At 51.9% G+C, this 17,041-nt stretch overlaps 1 protein-coding gene across 1 annotated transcript; it reads right to left on the bottom strand.

Moving 5' to 3' along the window:
- Nucleotides 1–3,765: 3,765 nt before the first annotated feature.
- On the bottom strand, nt 3,766–16,617 carry Chit1 (chitinase 1). Its single transcript, XM_006982475.4, has 11 exons — nt 16,427–16,617; nt 15,205–15,234; nt 12,190–12,391; nt 11,608–11,664; nt 10,249–10,414; nt 9,917–10,041; nt 8,733–8,856; nt 6,880–7,065; nt 5,971–6,078; nt 4,745–4,871; nt 3,766–4,206 (listed from the first exon to the last, which is right to left on the bottom strand). The coding sequence occupies exons 1-11, from the start codon at nt 16,479–16,481 to the stop codon at nt 3,962–3,964; spliced, it is 1,425 nt and encodes a 474-aa protein (XP_006982537.1). The 5' UTR covers nt 16,482–16,617; the 3' UTR covers nt 3,766–3,961.
- Between the last annotated feature and the right edge of the window lie 424 nt (nt 16,618–17,041).

Genomic DNA, 17,041 nt, shown 5'->3' with positions numbered 1-17,041 from the left:
GTGCCTGCATGTGAGGTCCCGTAGGAGTGACAGAGAAAAATCAAGGCACGCAGTAATGTATGGATAGCCCAGCACAGATGCATGGGCAGTCCAGTGTAGATGCTCAGCACACATACCTTGGGTCTGTCCATCACAGAGGGTAGAGGAAGCAATTGCATTGCGAGGGCTTTCACACAGGAAGGAAATGTCCACAGTGGTTTGAGCACAAACCTAGGCTGTGGGTCTTATCTAAATGCCGGCTTTGCCACACATGGGCCCTGTGACCAGAGGATGATAGATGGTACTTTATAGGGACACGTGAGAGTTAAAGGGATTGGGTTCACTCTGTAAATATTTACCACATGACGCATCCCTGCCTTGTACAGTCCCCATGCAGGGAAGAAATGTTCATTCCGAGCAGCTGGATGCTGGCATTAAAGGACAAACGATGCTTAATAGGTAAGCTTTGGAGGGCAGTGCCCTGTCATGCGATGGTCCTTCACTGGGGGAATTCTCTGGGGTGCAGCACTGATTTCTGTACGTGAAGATAAAAATGGAAGGAAATCAGCTGGGAATTCAGCTTAGCAGTCCTCAGCAGAAAGTTGGCCCTGTATGCACGTAGCATGGTGCTCAGTCTCTAGGTCTACCCAAACTGGGTGTGGCAGTTCACACCTGGAATCCCAGCATTTGGGGAGTAGAGATGGGGATCAGAAGTTCAAGGTTATCTTTCACTACTAAGACCAAGGCCAGCCTGGAATGTATGAAAATGAAGTAGTATTTGAATTTATATAATTAAATTAAAAATAAAATACACAATTAAATACTAAAATATTTAAAAATGGGGAACAAATGACCTGATTTTTTACTGGGCCTCAAGCATGAACAACAGAAGAAGAGAACCAGTGTCTGAGGAGCCTGAGATCTGGGGGCAGAGTTCACTGTCCGCCCAGAAGCACAGTTGCAGACGTGAGTGAGGCAGGCCATGCTACAGGGTGGCAGGAAACATCCCTGATGTGCCAAGGCCCGTGGGAAGGTCCTGCGGGAGACAACCCAAGGCTGACTCTGTGTGGGGGACTAGACTGTCAAGGACAGAGGGAGCCAGAGTAAGACGTTTGCCCTGTAGTGCAGCCTGGGGTGGCTAAGGGGGGTGATAAACCACACTGTGCAGGGCTCCGAGTGCCGGGCACTGACTGAGCTGGCCTGGAGTGGGGCAGGGACAAAAAGCCCTGACCACTCCTGTTATTACCTACAAGGCCACCAATAAGGTGAGAACTGGGATGGCAGTTGGCCTAAGATTCAGAGAAATAGGCATTGTCCTGGGAAACTTGGGCACGAGGCCATGAGGGCAGTCACTGAACTGGGATTCTGGATACGGCATCATGCCGGAGGAAGGACCAGGGCCAGGGCAAGGTGAATGAGGAGAACCAAGACAGGGGCTCTGGCCTTTGAACTGAGTCAACCAGGCAGCCAGGGAAGAGCGGGCCACTCATAATGACCCACCATCTGAGGATCATATGAGCAAGTCTTTGGGGACTTTAGGAAGTGACCTCCGCTGAGGGATCTTTCCAACCACACCGTACAGTAGTCCCACCCACACCCACTTCCAGTCTCCAGCCACACAGACTGTCCTTTGTAGCACTCACTAGCACCTGAAAGGGTCCCATTTGCTCACTGTCTGCTGACTATTGACACTGGCCCTGGAAAGCCCAGGCCTGGACATGTTGCACTACCCCCCACCCCACCCCCAGCCCGAGCTGCACACCACCCCACCCCCATGTGCCACCCGACTCCAAGACTGAGATGTTACAGGTGCTTGGCTTGTGGGGAGAGGGGCAGCTGCAGTGGAGGACACAGGGCCACGGGCCCAGAGCCCACAGTGGAGGTAGAAGCCTCAGCGTGACCACAAATGGCTTTGGGTGTACTGAGTGCTCCAGACTCAGAAAGATTCACTCCAAAGAGAGGGTGCTCCTGAATAAGCTAGGTGAGGGGGCCGCCTGGAGGTGCGGGACTGGGATCTGGTTGGCTGAGGTTAACATGGACAGCTGGGTGCTAGGGGACGGAACTCGTGCTAAGAGGAGATCAGATTGGAAAAAGAGGCCGGGGCCTGACAGGGGTCTCAACACGGCTGTGGCTGCTGTTAGGGACTTTATTCCTTGGGTTGGGAAAGCTATTAGTCATTTCTAAGCAAGGGAGGTGATTGGATTAGATCCCCGATTTGTAAAGACCAAGCTGGTTGGGTGTGGAAGATAGACTAGAGAAGAGAGGAGAGTCAGGGAGCAGAGAGAGCAGGGGAGAGCCATGTCTGAGTGAGAAGTGACCTGGCCTGGGCTGAGGCAGCGCATGGGTCTGGGGATGAATGGGATCATAAAGACCAGAGAGAGGCCATGGGCCATACTTTCCAATGGATAAAATAGCTCAGATGAAAGGTTTGCTGTCTGGGAGGACTTTGGTCCTTTGAACACTCAGGAGGGCATATTGTACTGACATAGGAGTGTGTTGGCTTCTTAGCCAGCAGATGCTGACTCTCAACCAGGCACTGGATATCCCCTCCCAGTCACCCAGACAGCCCCCATCTGACAGATGGAACCCCCAGGCTGCTTCCTCGCCTGAAGCCATTAGTACGGGGTGGGCCTATAGTCCTCCCCGCACTCAGGCATGCTCCATAAGGAAGCTGCCCCTGGACCCTGCTCTAAACGGTTGAGGGATTTCTTCAGGTTCAGAGCCCAGAGGGTGGGAATATGTGCAAAAGCAGGCCGTTCTGGGCAGCAGGACCGACTGCAGAAGGCTGGAGGGGAGGCAGGGTGCAGGCGTGGACCAGGCGTTCTGAGGGCCTTGTGGCTGTGCTCCAACCAGAGCCCAGGTGCCACCCTCTCCCTGACCTAACTCACTCCCAACAGCCCATCTGAGTCACTTCCCCAGGCTTCAGCAAGTGCCGGAAAGGATGGACTTTCGGGGAGCGTGAAGATATTCTTTAAAAGCAACAGTCAAAGGGCCACCCGAAGCTGCAAGGGATGTGTATTATTCACTTGCTCTTTTCTTTTTGATTGTTTGTTTGTTTGGGACAGTGTCTCATTATATAGCCCAGGCTGCCCTGGTGCTCAAAATCCTCCTGCCTCAGCCCCTTGAGTACCGAGATTGTAGGCATGTGACACCCTACCCAGCTAGATCACTCTTTAGTAAGTGGTCATCAGGGCACATGCCTGTCTTGGCCGGTTTTTGGGGCCTTTGTTCTGGACTCAGAACTGGCTAGAATCGGTCTTCAATTGAGGTGCCTGTAAAAGAATCATTCTGTGTTTGCTACCTACTTGGGGGGTGGGGGTGGAGATGAGACAGGAGAAAGGCCCCAAGAGGCTTCATTTCCAAGTGAATGCTTAGTACCAAGATAGTCCCTGTGGAGAGTGTTCGAGCCCAGGCAGGTGGGCTCAGTCCACCCAAGACCAGTGACTTCACTAGCAGCAGCCACAGACAGAGGTAAACAGGGAAAAGTTCTTCTCTGCTGCCATCACGTGTCCGTTGGGGAAATAACTGTCTAGCAGAGGTTAAGCATCTTTCCCCAAAGGCTCCCGAAACAAGGACCAGTGGATGTGCGCAGCCTGCCCACGCCCTGTAAGCTGTCACCTGTATGCTGGCACGTGGACTCAGTGAGGCGAGACTTTCATGGGGCCTGGCACATCCTGAATGGACCTTCTGGCTCTGACCTTGCCTGCCCCTTGTCACCCTCTTCTCTTGGTCCCTTAGGGAAGTTTCTGAATCAACAGCGTGCCTTAGCCTCTTTGAGTTACTACATCAGGGGTGAAAACTAAAAGTTTATTTTGCAGGTAAAGGGGCAGCCCAGAAGAGACAAAAAGGAAGCCCGGAAACTGAGCAGAGGCCGGGGCACTGAACGAACGGAGAAGCCTGCAGCCCCTAGGGAAAGCAGAGGCGGGCTGTTGGGGGACTCCCAGGCCTGGCCTCGGGCTGGAGTGGACGGGGTTCCAGGGACTCAGCTCCAGGTACAGCACTTGCAAGAGTCACTGAACACCAGGGCGGGGGGACAACTCTGCTGGAACAGCCGCCCCCCTGCGCAGCTGTAGTAGCTGGATTTTTCCCCCGGGTTGGGGTAGAGCCCGTCAGCTTTGCCTTGGCAGAAGGTATCTATGCCTGGGCTGGGTCCCTGCTCTGGCTCACGAGGCTGGTGTGGTCCAGGTGCTTCCTGTTCTGGGCTTCTCGGAGGCACGGAGGGAAGACCTAGGAAGACAAGGAAGACACAACCCATCCTGGCCCAACAGATTCCAAACCACAGGCCAACACACAGCAGCAGCCGCCGGAGGCAGAAGCCCAGATCCCCCCACACCACATCCAGACCGCAGCCACAGCCACAGCTCGGCACTGCCTGGAAGACAACCTGGGCTACACAGTACTAGGCAGCTGGCGACCATACACCAGCTGTGACACTTAGCCATACACTGGTGACGGGCACCTAGGTGGTCCCACACAGCAGGGTGAGGGCTGGCTCTCTTCTTGGCAAGAGCAAACAGCTGCCCCCAGGCCGAGACCTTTGGAGGGAATTCCTGTTACCACACTCTGGCACGTATTGCCAACAAGAGACAGGAAAGGGGTGTGAAAGCGCATCGTTTCAACAGTTTCCTTAGCTCCCGGGGTGCATGGAATTTGAGAAATCACAATATTGGGGCACGGTTGTTTCCTCATAAGAAAGACTTATGAGAGGGGTGGGTGTGCACCCCACTTTCTGAGTTGAGCCTCTGGTCCCCTGCCCCTTACTCACTCAGCTCCTGCCGCAGGGTCCGGATGAGAGGGTACTGGCCCTGGTTGCAGAAGGAGCCTGTGAAGTCGTCCAAGTCCAGGGCCCAGACCATGGCCCCTCCCAGCCCCTTCTGTTTCAGATAGCTGACCTGGGGGTGGGGGGATGAGCAGGTGTAGGTGAGCAAAGTATTACCTACTGGTTGTTATAGACTCAGTTACTACAGGGAATCAGGTCTCAGCTTCCTGAAAGTTCTGAAGCAAGCTTTGTCTTCATATCTTCATTTCTTCTTCACCCTCAGGATTCCTGAGGAAATACACTGTGGCTGTGTGTTCCCTCAGAGATATTCAGGGCACCATGATGTGGAGTGTTGTCTGAGAGCGAACGGTTAGGGTGGTTTGGACCTATTATTAGCCTCACTCTCCTTCATGGGTCCCACCCTGTTCTCAGGGTCCATCTCTTCCTTCTCCACCCCGTCTGCCTACAGTTTCCTCCCTAAATGACTACGTTCTAGGCCTTAGGCCTTGCCTCAAGCACACTTCCTCTGCATTCCTTCCTCCCATCTCCTTGAACAGCGTCTACACTTCTGAGATTCCCACAGGGGGCTTCATCGGCATTTCTGAAAACCCCCCCCCCCCCCCCCCCCCCCCGTCTGTCCTATGAGGCCTGCTGACAAAAATGTAGCTCTGTCTCTTCAGGAGCTGAGGATCTCTTATGGAAGAGGAAATGCATAAAGGAACCCATATTGGGCAGGAGGAAGGGGTCCTGTAAGGAAGTCAATGACACATGAATATGCTCCAAATCTGGCCAACAGCCTGGATAAAATCACATGTCCCACCATACGTATTTCTCCTTTTCATGTGCCTATAGAGTTAGTATTTTGGTAAAATACTAATCTTGTCAAGAGGATGACTCACGTAGAGAAATCTCTCTCTCTCTCTCTCTCTCTCTCTCTCTCTCTCTCTCTCTCTCTCTCTGAGTGAGTGTGCATACATGTTTCTCTGTACTGGGGGCTGAACCCTAGGCCTTGTACAGACCAGGCAAGCACTCTACCACTGAGCTACATCCCCAGCCTTCATTCTGCCTCTTCTTCATCAACAGGTGATAAATGTTCAAACTACTGTCACATGAAGAGGGGGAAATGTTGGAGCACAGGAACATTCGTCCATGAAGAGAGCTGGAGGGCAGGTGTTCTTGACAGGCCTTTGATCTGCCAGGGGCCACCCCCTCCCAGTAGGGCTGGACCTCACCTTAGCTCTGAAGCTTTCCATGTCATCAAATCCCACCCACTGGTTGTCTTGGAAGACGTAGGGCGCCTTCTGGTCCTTGATTCTGTGTTTTCCTTTCCAGGAGCAGACCTGTAAGAACAGAGCTGTATTAGGGAGGAAGAAGAACACTAGCAGGTACTGATAAACAAGCTTGTGTTTTAAGACAAACTGGGTACATTACTGTTTATGGTAAAATTTCCATTTCTCAAGGATTGAACTATGCCCCACCTGTAACCTTAACTACACACAGTTCTCTACTGCCTGTTACAGGAAATGGCAACCAAGTCTTTGTTTCAAAAAGGTTGTTATCACCACCTGTTGTTATGACCACCTTGCAATCATGTCTTTGTTTCAGGAGGTCATTATGACTAACTTGTTATACTTATGTTCTGCCCCTATATCCCCACCTATTTGCCTGACAAATCCCCCATTTGGAAACCCCTCTATCCCTGAGCTATAAAAACTTTATCTTCCCCAGATCTAATGCTGACCTCTTGAATCCTGCCTTAGGGGAAGGCAGCCTGTGTATACGAATTTTAAAGAAGCGTTTTTAAATTAATTCGGCTATGATTATTTGGGTCAGTGGTCTTTCTCCTCGAATCTTTGGGATTAACAGTACCTGCCCCCTCGTGCCAAGAGGAGATCAGAGGTTGAGAAATTCCCATCTGAGGAAGCAGAGAACACAGTAGATTCTATGGAGTAGCCTAGAACTGTGGAGTTAGAGTTCAGTTACCTGAGCTTAAGGACCTACACAAGATGGCCAGGGTAGAGTGGAGTACCCTTGGCCAGAATTCTCCATGCTTACCACCTTTACTCAGCAATTACAGGAGACGTCCTCTCACCTCCCAGGAACCCCTCCACCATCCTCAGGATAGCTAGAGGCCCTCTTACCTCAAAGTAAGCCAGGGTCCCTCCTTCCCTTGTATAGGGACCTGGAGCACCAGGCCCTGTGGCTGGGGCCCCAACTCTGTTGTCTGATGAGGAGGCCAGGGTGAAAGAGCGTCCATAGGTGGGCATGCCGAGGATCAGTTTGCCGGCAGGCATCCCCTTCTGTAGCCAGAGCTGCACAGCAGCATCCTGGTAGAGAAGGAGGAGGGCCTGGTTAATCTGCCTTTACCTTAGTTCTGACTACCTGAGGACGGGGTAGGGGGATCTCCTCTGCTGCACCCAAGGCTCTTCATAAGCATCCCACCATGCCCATCTTCTTTCAATCCCGCCTTAGACTCCTAACCCCTGTGAGAGAAGCTGCAAGGTTCAATAGCCAGATTCGGGGCTTTGGAACCAGACAGCCATTTCAGAACAAACAGTCACCAATAGTCTATTGTGTGCTGGGCTCTGTTCTAGAGGCTTGGAATACATCTCTGAAGAATGCAGACAGAAATTCCTGCCTCACTCAGCAAAGTGTTTAGAATAAAACTAATACAAACAACCATTTGAATTCAAGGGCTGGGCGTGTATAGGAACCTAGCAGATGCGACACAGGAAGTTGTGAGCATTTTCTGTTAGCTTATTATAGTTATAAGATTCACCTGAGAACAAGATCGGGGTCTTGGGTCTGCTTGCCCAGGGTTTAACCACCCACCTCCGAAGAAGGCCTTTCCACAGTCCTATGGTCCTTGAGGTGTGTAATCCTAGGCCTATGGCTGGAAGAGACATTTAATCTCATCATACTGAGTAAGTACTGAAAGATGAAGAGTCAACCTTCAGGCCTAGACTGTGGCTTGTTTTTCTCAAGGTGAGTCCAGGCCTCTCGGGTGAAGGACAGTTTCACTGCATTGATTTCTTTTTGTTGGTTGAAGAATTTACCCGTGATCAAACCCCAGCTTTCTGAGAGAAAAACTCAGGCCCCCCTGCCAACTTGAATGGCGCCTTTTAAAAAAAAAAGTATATGTTTGAACAAGAGACTCCCATGGCCCGAAGCAATCCTCAGACACAGTGCAGCAAGTAGAAGACCTGTGGTCAAAGGGAAAGACCTCCTTTTCCAGCCCAGAGAACACCAAGCTGTGGGGCTCCCTCCCCACGTGCCAGGCAGCTTGTGTCTCCCACTTGGCTGAGCTACTTAGCTTCCTTGGAAACCCACGCTGTGTTCCAGATGAGGTGAGCAGTCAGGCCTGATGTGACTCTCCAGCCCACAGGAGGAACTTTGTGAAAGAGTCAGAGAAAAATGTCCCACTCCAGCCGACCCAGAGATACAGGACACCAAAAGCAAACGGCATTCTAATGTAGAGGGCATGGTGGTGGTTGCCTTAAGAAAGAGAAATGATCCAAGCTATTCTTGGCTTGTAAGCATAGACTGGGCTTATGGAAAGTATCCAGACTTCTCAGGAGAAAGATTTGGGCAGGAAAAGCCAACTGCAGTCTAAGGCCAGCCTGCCCTGTTCTGAGGCTGGGTAGTTCCTCCATGAGTGACACTCTCATCGATGTTATCAACCTTGGACAAGGGAGGAGGATGTGAAACACGTGGGAGCCACACTGGCTGGAGAGTCAAGTTCCAAGGAGGCTTCCCCATTGGTCCCCTGTGTGTCTGATGTCATTAAAGTGACTTGCTCTGTTATCTAACACGCTGCAGAGGAGAGGCTTTGCCATCTGGCGAGCAGGACAGAATAAAGAGACAAGCAGAGAGAACAGGGAACCCCTGGTGTCTCGCTGGCTTTTCCTTTTCCCTTAGGGGCTCGGGGTTCAATGAGGCCACTGAGCAGGTCCCACTGGTCGGAGGACCCCTGTCTCACCCGCTGACCACTTACCACGTTGAGCCCAGTGGCTGCCTCACCCTCTTCTAGCCTTTTGTAGAGGGGGCTGTTGTGTCCTGTGGTCTTTTCCCAGGAGCCGTGGAAGTCATAGGCCATAAGGCTGACGAAATCCAAGCTCCTGCAGGAGGCGTAGGAAGCGGTGAGAACATGGGTGGGAGATGCTTCCCTTGGGGTGTGGGTGGGGAGGCAGCGTAGAGATGGTAGGCTCAGTCTGGCTCTATTCATCACATTTCCATCCCTCGCCCTTAGAGCGGTCTCATTCGCACTGCGGGGTTGGCCATTGTCTTTGGTGGCCTCCCCCTGCTTACCGTCCCTTCTGCAGCCTGAGGTGCTTCCTGTTCTGTGCAAGAAAGCTGGTCTGATTTTGCCATTTTGGAAGCAATCTAGCTCAGTGTTTCCCAAGCTTTTATTACACAAGTCCCCTGAGAATCTCACTAAAATGTAGGTGTTTGCTCAGCAGGCTGCATTTCTAATGTCCACACACACACACACACACACACACACACACACACAATCTCTCTATGTAGCTGGCCTGGAACTCACTGTGTAGAGCAGGATGGTTTTAGACTCATAGAGACCCTTCTGCCTCTACCTCCTGAGTGCTGGGAATAAAGGTGCACTCACATCACCACACTAGCTCTTAAGTGTCGTAGAGGCTGCAGCTCCACAGACCACACCATGGAGCTAACGTGACCTCCCATATTCTTGGAGATGCTTAAGGGCTTTGCTCTCCCTCCCTGTCCCAAAGGTATTCTTTCTTTAACAGTGAGTTCCCAAGGAAGAAAAGAACAACCCCGCCCCCACGCCTGCATAGAAGGTCTGTAATAATAGAGCAGCAGATACAGAAAACAGACTTCCCAGACATCTGGTAGCATCTGAAAGCTACATCTTTTGTTGTTGTTGTTTGTCTGTTTTTCTTCAAGACAGGATCTCTCTGTGTACCCCTGGCTGTCCTGGAACTCTCTCTGTAGATCAGGCTGACCTTGAACTCACAGAGATCTGCCTGCCTCTGCCTCCTGAGTGTTGGGATCAAAGGCGTGCACTACCACCACCACCACCACCTGGGTGAAAGCCACATCTTGGAGGCAAAGATCTGCTCCATTTCTGGGAAGCTCAACCACCCTGGGCCTCTCCAGCCCTGGAGGACATGGGGTCTAAGTGGACGGCCCGAGACTCACAAAGCCATCCTGTCCACCTCATAGCCAGCATCCACGAGGTCTCGCCCAGCTGGTACAGCTGCTGTCAGAAGGAGCCGTTCCTTCCCTGAGGTCTGGGCTTCCTCCTGGAAGGCCGTGGCCAAGTCCTGTGGGAGGAATTCAGAATGAAGGCAGAGGCAGGAGCTAGCAGGACGCCCCACCCTCTTACCCCCCCCCCCACACACACCCATAGGTGTTCACACTCTGGGGTCTGAAGCTGCTGGCCCTGGGGACAGAGCAGCACTCAAACACTGTAGGGCCACCACCCCGAGTCACTGGGCAGACTGGGTGACTCTAGAACCACCTAGCCATACTTGTAGCAAGGCTGAGAATCTCTTTTTGTCTACTGCTGGGCTCCCACGGCTTCCTGGGTACTCCCAGTCAAGGTCAAGGCCATCAAAACCATGAGTGCGCAGGAACTTTATGGCCGAGTTGACAAAGGTCTGCCTGTTGCTGGCCGTGGCCACCATATCTGTGAACCTGTGAAATGATGGAAGGGGTGTGACCTGACTGGGCTAGCCCAGGGGCCTCTGTCTTGCTCACGGACAAGTGAAAAGATACTCGGGATCCCAATCTTGTGTTTACACCAGGAAGGCCTCCAAGATGGCTGCCCCAAGGCTGCTGGGATATTTGCTGACAGGTTAGGGGCCTAGTTAAGGAAAGGAACAAAAAAAGAGCTTTCTAACCCCTAAGGTCAATGTCACCAGGGCTGCCCCAAGCTCCTTGAAGCCCCTGGAACTGTCACTGTCAGTCAGGACTACCCCGAACCCTACTCTCCATGAGATTGGGAGAAAAGGGACAGACGCTTGTGCAGCAGTTAGGGGGCAAACAGTGAGACCAAAAGGATCTGGGAACCTGGGGACCCCCTGCTTGAGCACCCCGGCAGATGAAGTGGAGGACTGTGTGCTGGGATTATTAGCCTTTGAGCTGTCCAGAGATCATCTGAATTCCACATGGGCCCCAGGGACACCTTTCCCTCATCTTCCCTCTTTGGTAGACCCCCCAAAGAATTCTTGATTCTATTTTTATTAACTTTTAACTCAATTAAATTAATGGTGTTAATTCTTCGGTCCATGTCTCTGAGAATACCAAGCTAAAAACCGTAACAATGTTAATAAAAAAATGTGTTATTTTGGGAAGTTGAGTCATAGCATTCATTAGATTCTCATAAGGTCTCATAGTCCAAAAATATTTTTTAACTATATAAAGCTTTGGGAACTGTATATCCTAGATTTTTTAGGAGATTTCTAGCTTTATTATTTTCATAAGTAAGAAAATACTACAGAAGTGGACAATAATTTGGCGGCCAGGCTCAATCTCACTGACAAGATATCCCATTGAGCACTCAGAAAACACACTGCATATTGTCTGGGACCCCTGGTCCTCTCTTCCCCCCACTTCATGGAGGAGGAGACTGAGGCTGGATCGGTCAGAGCTCTCCGCTGTTTCAGATTCTGGTCTTCGGATAAGACTGGCAACCTGGAGCCAAGCCTGCACCACTGCCATCCTCTCCTGATGAGGGGCCTAGAACCAGAGGGGAAAGCCCCATGGTCCAGGACCCCGCCCCTTGTCATGCTTTGGCCTGGCCTACTTTCCCTGAGGAGGGCTCTGCCTGCCAGTGTGCCACATTCCCATCCGAAGGTTCTGCCACCCACTCGTCCAGGTCCACTCACTTCTGGGTACCAAAGGTCCAGCCCCCGACGGCTAACAAAGTCTTCAGCTTGGGGTTCCTGAAAAGAGAAGAGATGTGCAAGGTTGTACCTCACCAGCTTAGAGGATTAACGAGAGCTTAGGTGGGAGCGACAGCAGGAACAGGCCCGAGCATGCCGCTGTGTACACAGGCTGCGCTGAGTCCACTGAGGTAGACGTGTGTGACACAGAGGACCCTGTGTCTAACTGGGGCAGCGCCACAGAGGGGCGCATACACAGGGAACTCGGGAAGTAAGTGACCGGAGTCCTCAGAGGGCCTTTGTAAGGGAGCTGAAGATGGATACATGTTAGAGCATGCCCAAGAGGAAGTAGGAAACAGTTCTGCAATCCCTATCTTACTCAGGTTTAAACCAGAAGGGCCCTTGACAATTCTCTCATCTACCCCTATCTCTTCTCTATAAGCACAGGTAAGCAGAGAGGGGAAGGGGGATGTGACCTGCTCAGAACCACATAGCAGGTCAATGGCAGGGGTGCAGTGGGCGGGGGGGGAGGGGCAATCTGTCCACCCCTGCCTCCTCCCCTCCCGCCCCCACCCTTTGGCTCACGTCTTCTTTAGGCCGTTCAGCTCCTGGTAGAGAAGCTTGTCGTTCCACTCCACAGAGCTGAGCTGGTGATTGTCCATTCCAGCAAAGGCGTAGATGAGGTGGCTACACAGGTTGGGGTCTACATCCCTGGGTAAGAATCGAGCTGCCCCCGGTCGGTACTGGGCCCAGTTCGTGAAGTAGCAGACCAGCTTTGCAGCAGAGCCTGACCAGTCAGGGGAGAAATAAAGAATGTCTGTCAGAAGAGCCCCTGGGAACGGGTGGTCTCTGCCCCAAGGAGACAATGCCCATGAGTGTCTCGTATATCTAGGCTCAGGGCTGAAGGAAATACAGCTTGCTTTTGTTTGGGCTAGTACCTCACAGTTAGGAAAGCATTTACACAGGTTGGTCATGGGGTCACAGGCCGCCTGTCAGCGGCAGAACCCTGATTACCAAGCTCATTTCACCCTGTGCAAACTGAGGTTCATGAGCTTGGGAGACTTCTCAGTCAGCATGACCTCAAGAGGGTAGAGCAGGCAGGGTGCTCGGATCCTGGTCTCCTGACCCCTTGACAACCAAGGCTCAGAGTCCAGGTCCCTCTGGCCAGGGACTGTCTGCTCCAGGTCCTGAAACCCAGGGCAGCCCTGGGCGGCCCTATCACAAGGCCCAAAGGGAGTTAACATGACATGTTCTTTTGCCAACGGAAGAGAGGCGGAACCTACAAAACACAGCTGGGAATACTTCACCATGCCAATTAAAATGCAAATGTCTGAGGCAGCACAGGGGGGCCGTTCCAGTTCCAGGCCTTGGCTCATGTTTCTTTAATCTTCCATTAAAACAGTTTGCATTTATTTTTTATTCCTTGTAGAGAGCCTACATTTATCAATGTCATGGCCGAGGTTCCAGTAAAGAGCCTAGACTATGCAGGAAGGGTAACTTGTGTCTGGTGTCTTTATAACTTGTGAAAGGCTGCAGGGGAGAGGCCCTATGCCCAGTGGGCAAATGCTGACGGTCCCTTGGAGGGCAACCCTGAGCCAGGACCAGGGCATCGGAGAGCAAGAATGGTTGTCTTCAATCCTGCACCAGTCAAGACAAACTCTGGGTCCATCTCCTGTTTGGTCCTAGTCCATCTGGACTCAGGGCCCTCTTCCTGAGCTGCTCCGGAATGTACAAGGTGGTATTTTACGCCAGGGACTTGGTGGAATGGGGAGCTTGACATCTAGGCCCTGGGACTTCCTTTTCTTCCAACAGGATCTCTTTATAACCTCCCAGCTGTCCCTCTCTGTGTGTCCAGTGTCGGTGAGAAGGTGGAGGAGGAAACAGAGGTGTAAGGAGACTGTGAGTGAAAATTAGTCCATGAAGAACCCAACCCAGAGTGTATGGTCAGCTCCAAAGGAGAGCAACCTTTGCGTAGTCAACAGCTCTGACAGAAATGACCCAGGAGTGGAGCTTGTGAGGAGGGGTGTGTACATGGATTCGTGGACTCCTCATAGCAAAAGGAAGAAAGAGGGGACCAAGCCAGAAGAGACACCCCAGGGGCCACGCAGGAGGGAATCAGGAGGCTCACATGGAACCGCATCTCACCACTGCGCATCACATGCTACAAACACATTTTATGCGACAGAGTCAACATGGTGGTTAGGTGAAAGCATGCCCTCTAGCATGCCAGCCTACTGCTCATATAACCCAGCTTCCTCCTCTTGAAGTGAGGACATCCGCCCACACACTGTGTCTCATGGGAGACATGAGACATGTCTATGGCTGCTCACAGATGAGGGCTGACACAGTGAGCTCTGTTCTGGGTGCTTGCAGACATTAATTCCTAGTGCACACAAAGTCTTCTTTATTGTGCTCCACTGATGTAGCCTGGAGGCAGCTGGGGCTTCACTCAGCTTTCGGAGAAATCTCCAGCCTCACTGCCTCCCATATGTGTTACTTCTATGGGCTCCTGCCTGATCCCTCTTGTGCGACCAAGAGGGGAGAGGAGTACCCAGTGCTAAGCCTAGCATGCTTAGCACCTTCAGAACAAGAACCTGAGAGGCCAGCATCCCTGGACCACTGATGCCCAGCAAGTAGGTGGGATGGGAAGGGGACCTGGGAGTCTGAGTTGCTGAAATGCCTGGGAGATCTCTTAGATATTTTTTGTTTGATGTGGGATCCCTCTTCTGACTCTCTTAGCTCTACACCCATCAGCAAATGCAAGCACACATGTCCTGGCTGAGCCACAGGGCTGGAACCACAGGGCTGGACTTAGCTTCCCTTACCTCTGGGCTCAGAGTCTGTGGGAGAAGAAGTTTAAGGCAAGAACTAGAGAAACTGTGATACATACTAGAAAGTGTGCAGATGCTGTGAGAACAGACACGGGAGAGTCGAGTGAGGAGGGCACAGTTGGTTTCTATGGCCTGGAAGGAGTCAGCTTGGTCCCTGGGTTGGTTCTTCTGGTTTGGCAAGAGCTTGTGTGTGTGTGTGTGTGTGTGTGTGTGTGTGTGTGTGTGCATGTGTGTGTGTGTGTGTGTGTGTGCATGTGTGCGTGGTGACTGGAATGGGGGAGTATAACAGAAACAAGGTGTATGTGTGTGTGTGTGTGTGTGTCCATGTGTGCTTTTGTATGTGCATGCGTGTGTGGTGACTGGAATGGGGGAGTATAACAGAAACAAGGTGTGTGTGTGTGTGTGTGTGTGTGTGTGTGTGTGCACATGTGTGTGTAGTGACTGGAATGGAGGAGTATAACAGAAACAAGGCGTGTGTGTGTGTGTGTGTGTGTGTGTGTGTGTGTGTGTGTGTGTGTAGTGACTGGAATGGAGGAGTATAACAGAAACAAGGTGTGTGTGTGTGTGTGTGTGTGTGTGTGTGTGTGTGTGTGTGTACATGTATGTGTAGTGACTGGAATGGAGGAGTATAACAGAAACATGTGTGTGTGTGTGTGTGTGTGTGTGTGTGTGTGTGTGTGTGTGTGTGGTGACTGGAATGGAGGAGTATAACAGAAACAGGGACGGGCTGAGGGAGCAAGTACTGGCCTAAAACGCAGGTGTCACTTACCCCACTGGGCCACCAACAGAGTCGTCACACCTGGTAATCCAAGAGAAGACACAGAAGTCAGGATGCCATTCTCAGTGCCGCAGGCCCGGGTCCCACGTGCTGGCAGAGGCAGAGTGGGCGCAGGTGGCCAAGCAAAGTTGGTTTCGTACAAACCAAGCTTTCTCCTTCCAGAGGAGACCCAGGAGGGAAGCGTTCATTTCTGCACCAAGACCTGACAGCCAGGGGCTGTTTCCACCCCGGCTTGATCGCAAGAATTGATGGAAGTTTTCCTGGCTACGAGGATGCATTAGAGGGTGGTGTGGATTTAGGAAGATTATGGGAAAACAGCGGACTAATGAGGTATGCAGAGGAAAAACATCTCTGTGGAATGAGAGGAAAACCCATCCCAGGGCTAGGAAGAGTCCATCTGGAAGGGCTGGGCAGGAGACGCCATCTTCTGATGGGCTTGCCACCTGGTCCCTCTGGTCCTAATGATTCATATTCCCGCCACTTGCCACAGCACGGCTAAGAATGTTCCCAGAAGCCTTGAAGACCTAAGGCTGGCAGGATCCTTCAAAGAATTTGTTCCCGCCTTTCTGATGATCTTAGATTTTCTTTTTAATCTTAAAAGAAAAATCTGCATGAAATTTGCCAGAAGAGGCTGGGGAGATGATGTGGTGGTTAAGAGCACTTACTGCTCTTGCAGAGGACCTGGGTTCAACTCCCAGCACCCACATCAGGTAGCTCACAACCGCCTATAATTCCATTCAAGGGATCTGATGTCTTCTTTTGGCCACTGTGGGCACCTGGATGCATGTGGTACGCATAAACTCATGCAGGCACATACACAATAAAATAATTTATAAATACATAATAGAAATACATAAAATAATATTTTATTCTGTAAGAACACCCCAGGCTGCCTTCTTGGAGGACAAGCAATATAAGGTTAGGGAAGGTAACTGCTCCTTGAACCTAAATACTCAGGAGGGAAAAGACACCCAGTGCAGGCTCACCGACTGCATTTCCAGGAAAGAGCCCATGGAAGACCTCCCCCTTACAGCACCAACACTTGGACTGAAAAGGGTAGTCAAGCTAGGAGGCAGGCACAGGCGGAACGAACCAAAGATCGCCTGGGCCCCTTTGCCTCCTTGCACAGTATGAGGGAGCCGCAGGCCATGCGCATCCTCATGCACCATGGCTCCTGAGACCCAACCCACTCTCCCTGTCCAAGACTACGCACCTGCCAAGGCCATGAACTGCACCATGATGCTGGCTCCGGCAGATGTCAGCTCCATGCACACCAGCTCCCCGGGTCTCACCCTGCTCTGATCCGACGGGCCTGCTGCCCGCACGGCCAGGAGTGTGGAAATAGATGCCCGAGGGAGGAGAGTAAAGGGCTGCGGGTGGCAAACAGAGGGCTAGGATGTTCGGGAGCCTGGGTTGAGAAAACACGACACATTGTTCTTTCGAAATCCTTGCTTCTCTGGAGCGATCAGAGGGTGAAAGGTGGACTTTTGCGATTGCCAAATCGGGAGGCAGAAAGAAGAAATGAGAAGGGCGCGCAGCCTTCCTGCTGGCCAAGCGTGACTCTGCTCTTTGTGTGGGTGGGCAGACACCGTGGGCAGCCCCAAGCCTCATGCTGCCCAGGAGAAACCAAGGGGCCCCCAGGCCAGGGCAGCTGTGGTCTAAATCAGGTCTCCCTGGTCTCCCACGGCCCTCTCTTGAACTTAAGTTTCTCCATCTGTGAGATAATCGGCTCACGAAGAAACTATTTTCACAGTATTATTCTTACTCTCTACATGATACTAATTTGTTTTATCCATGATTGAGAAAATACCCACGATGATACAGAGCG

This window comes from Peromyscus maniculatus, chromosome 11 (genome assembly GCF_049852395.1).
Source record: "Peromyscus maniculatus bairdii isolate BWxNUB_F1_BW_parent chromosome 11, HU_Pman_BW_mat_3.1, whole genome shotgun sequence".
In the NCBI taxonomy this organism is placed as follows: domain Eukaryota; kingdom Metazoa; phylum Chordata; class Mammalia; order Rodentia; family Cricetidae; genus Peromyscus; species Peromyscus maniculatus.
Note: the sequence above shows the minus strand (reverse complement) of the source record. Positions and strands in the feature narration are given on the sequence as shown.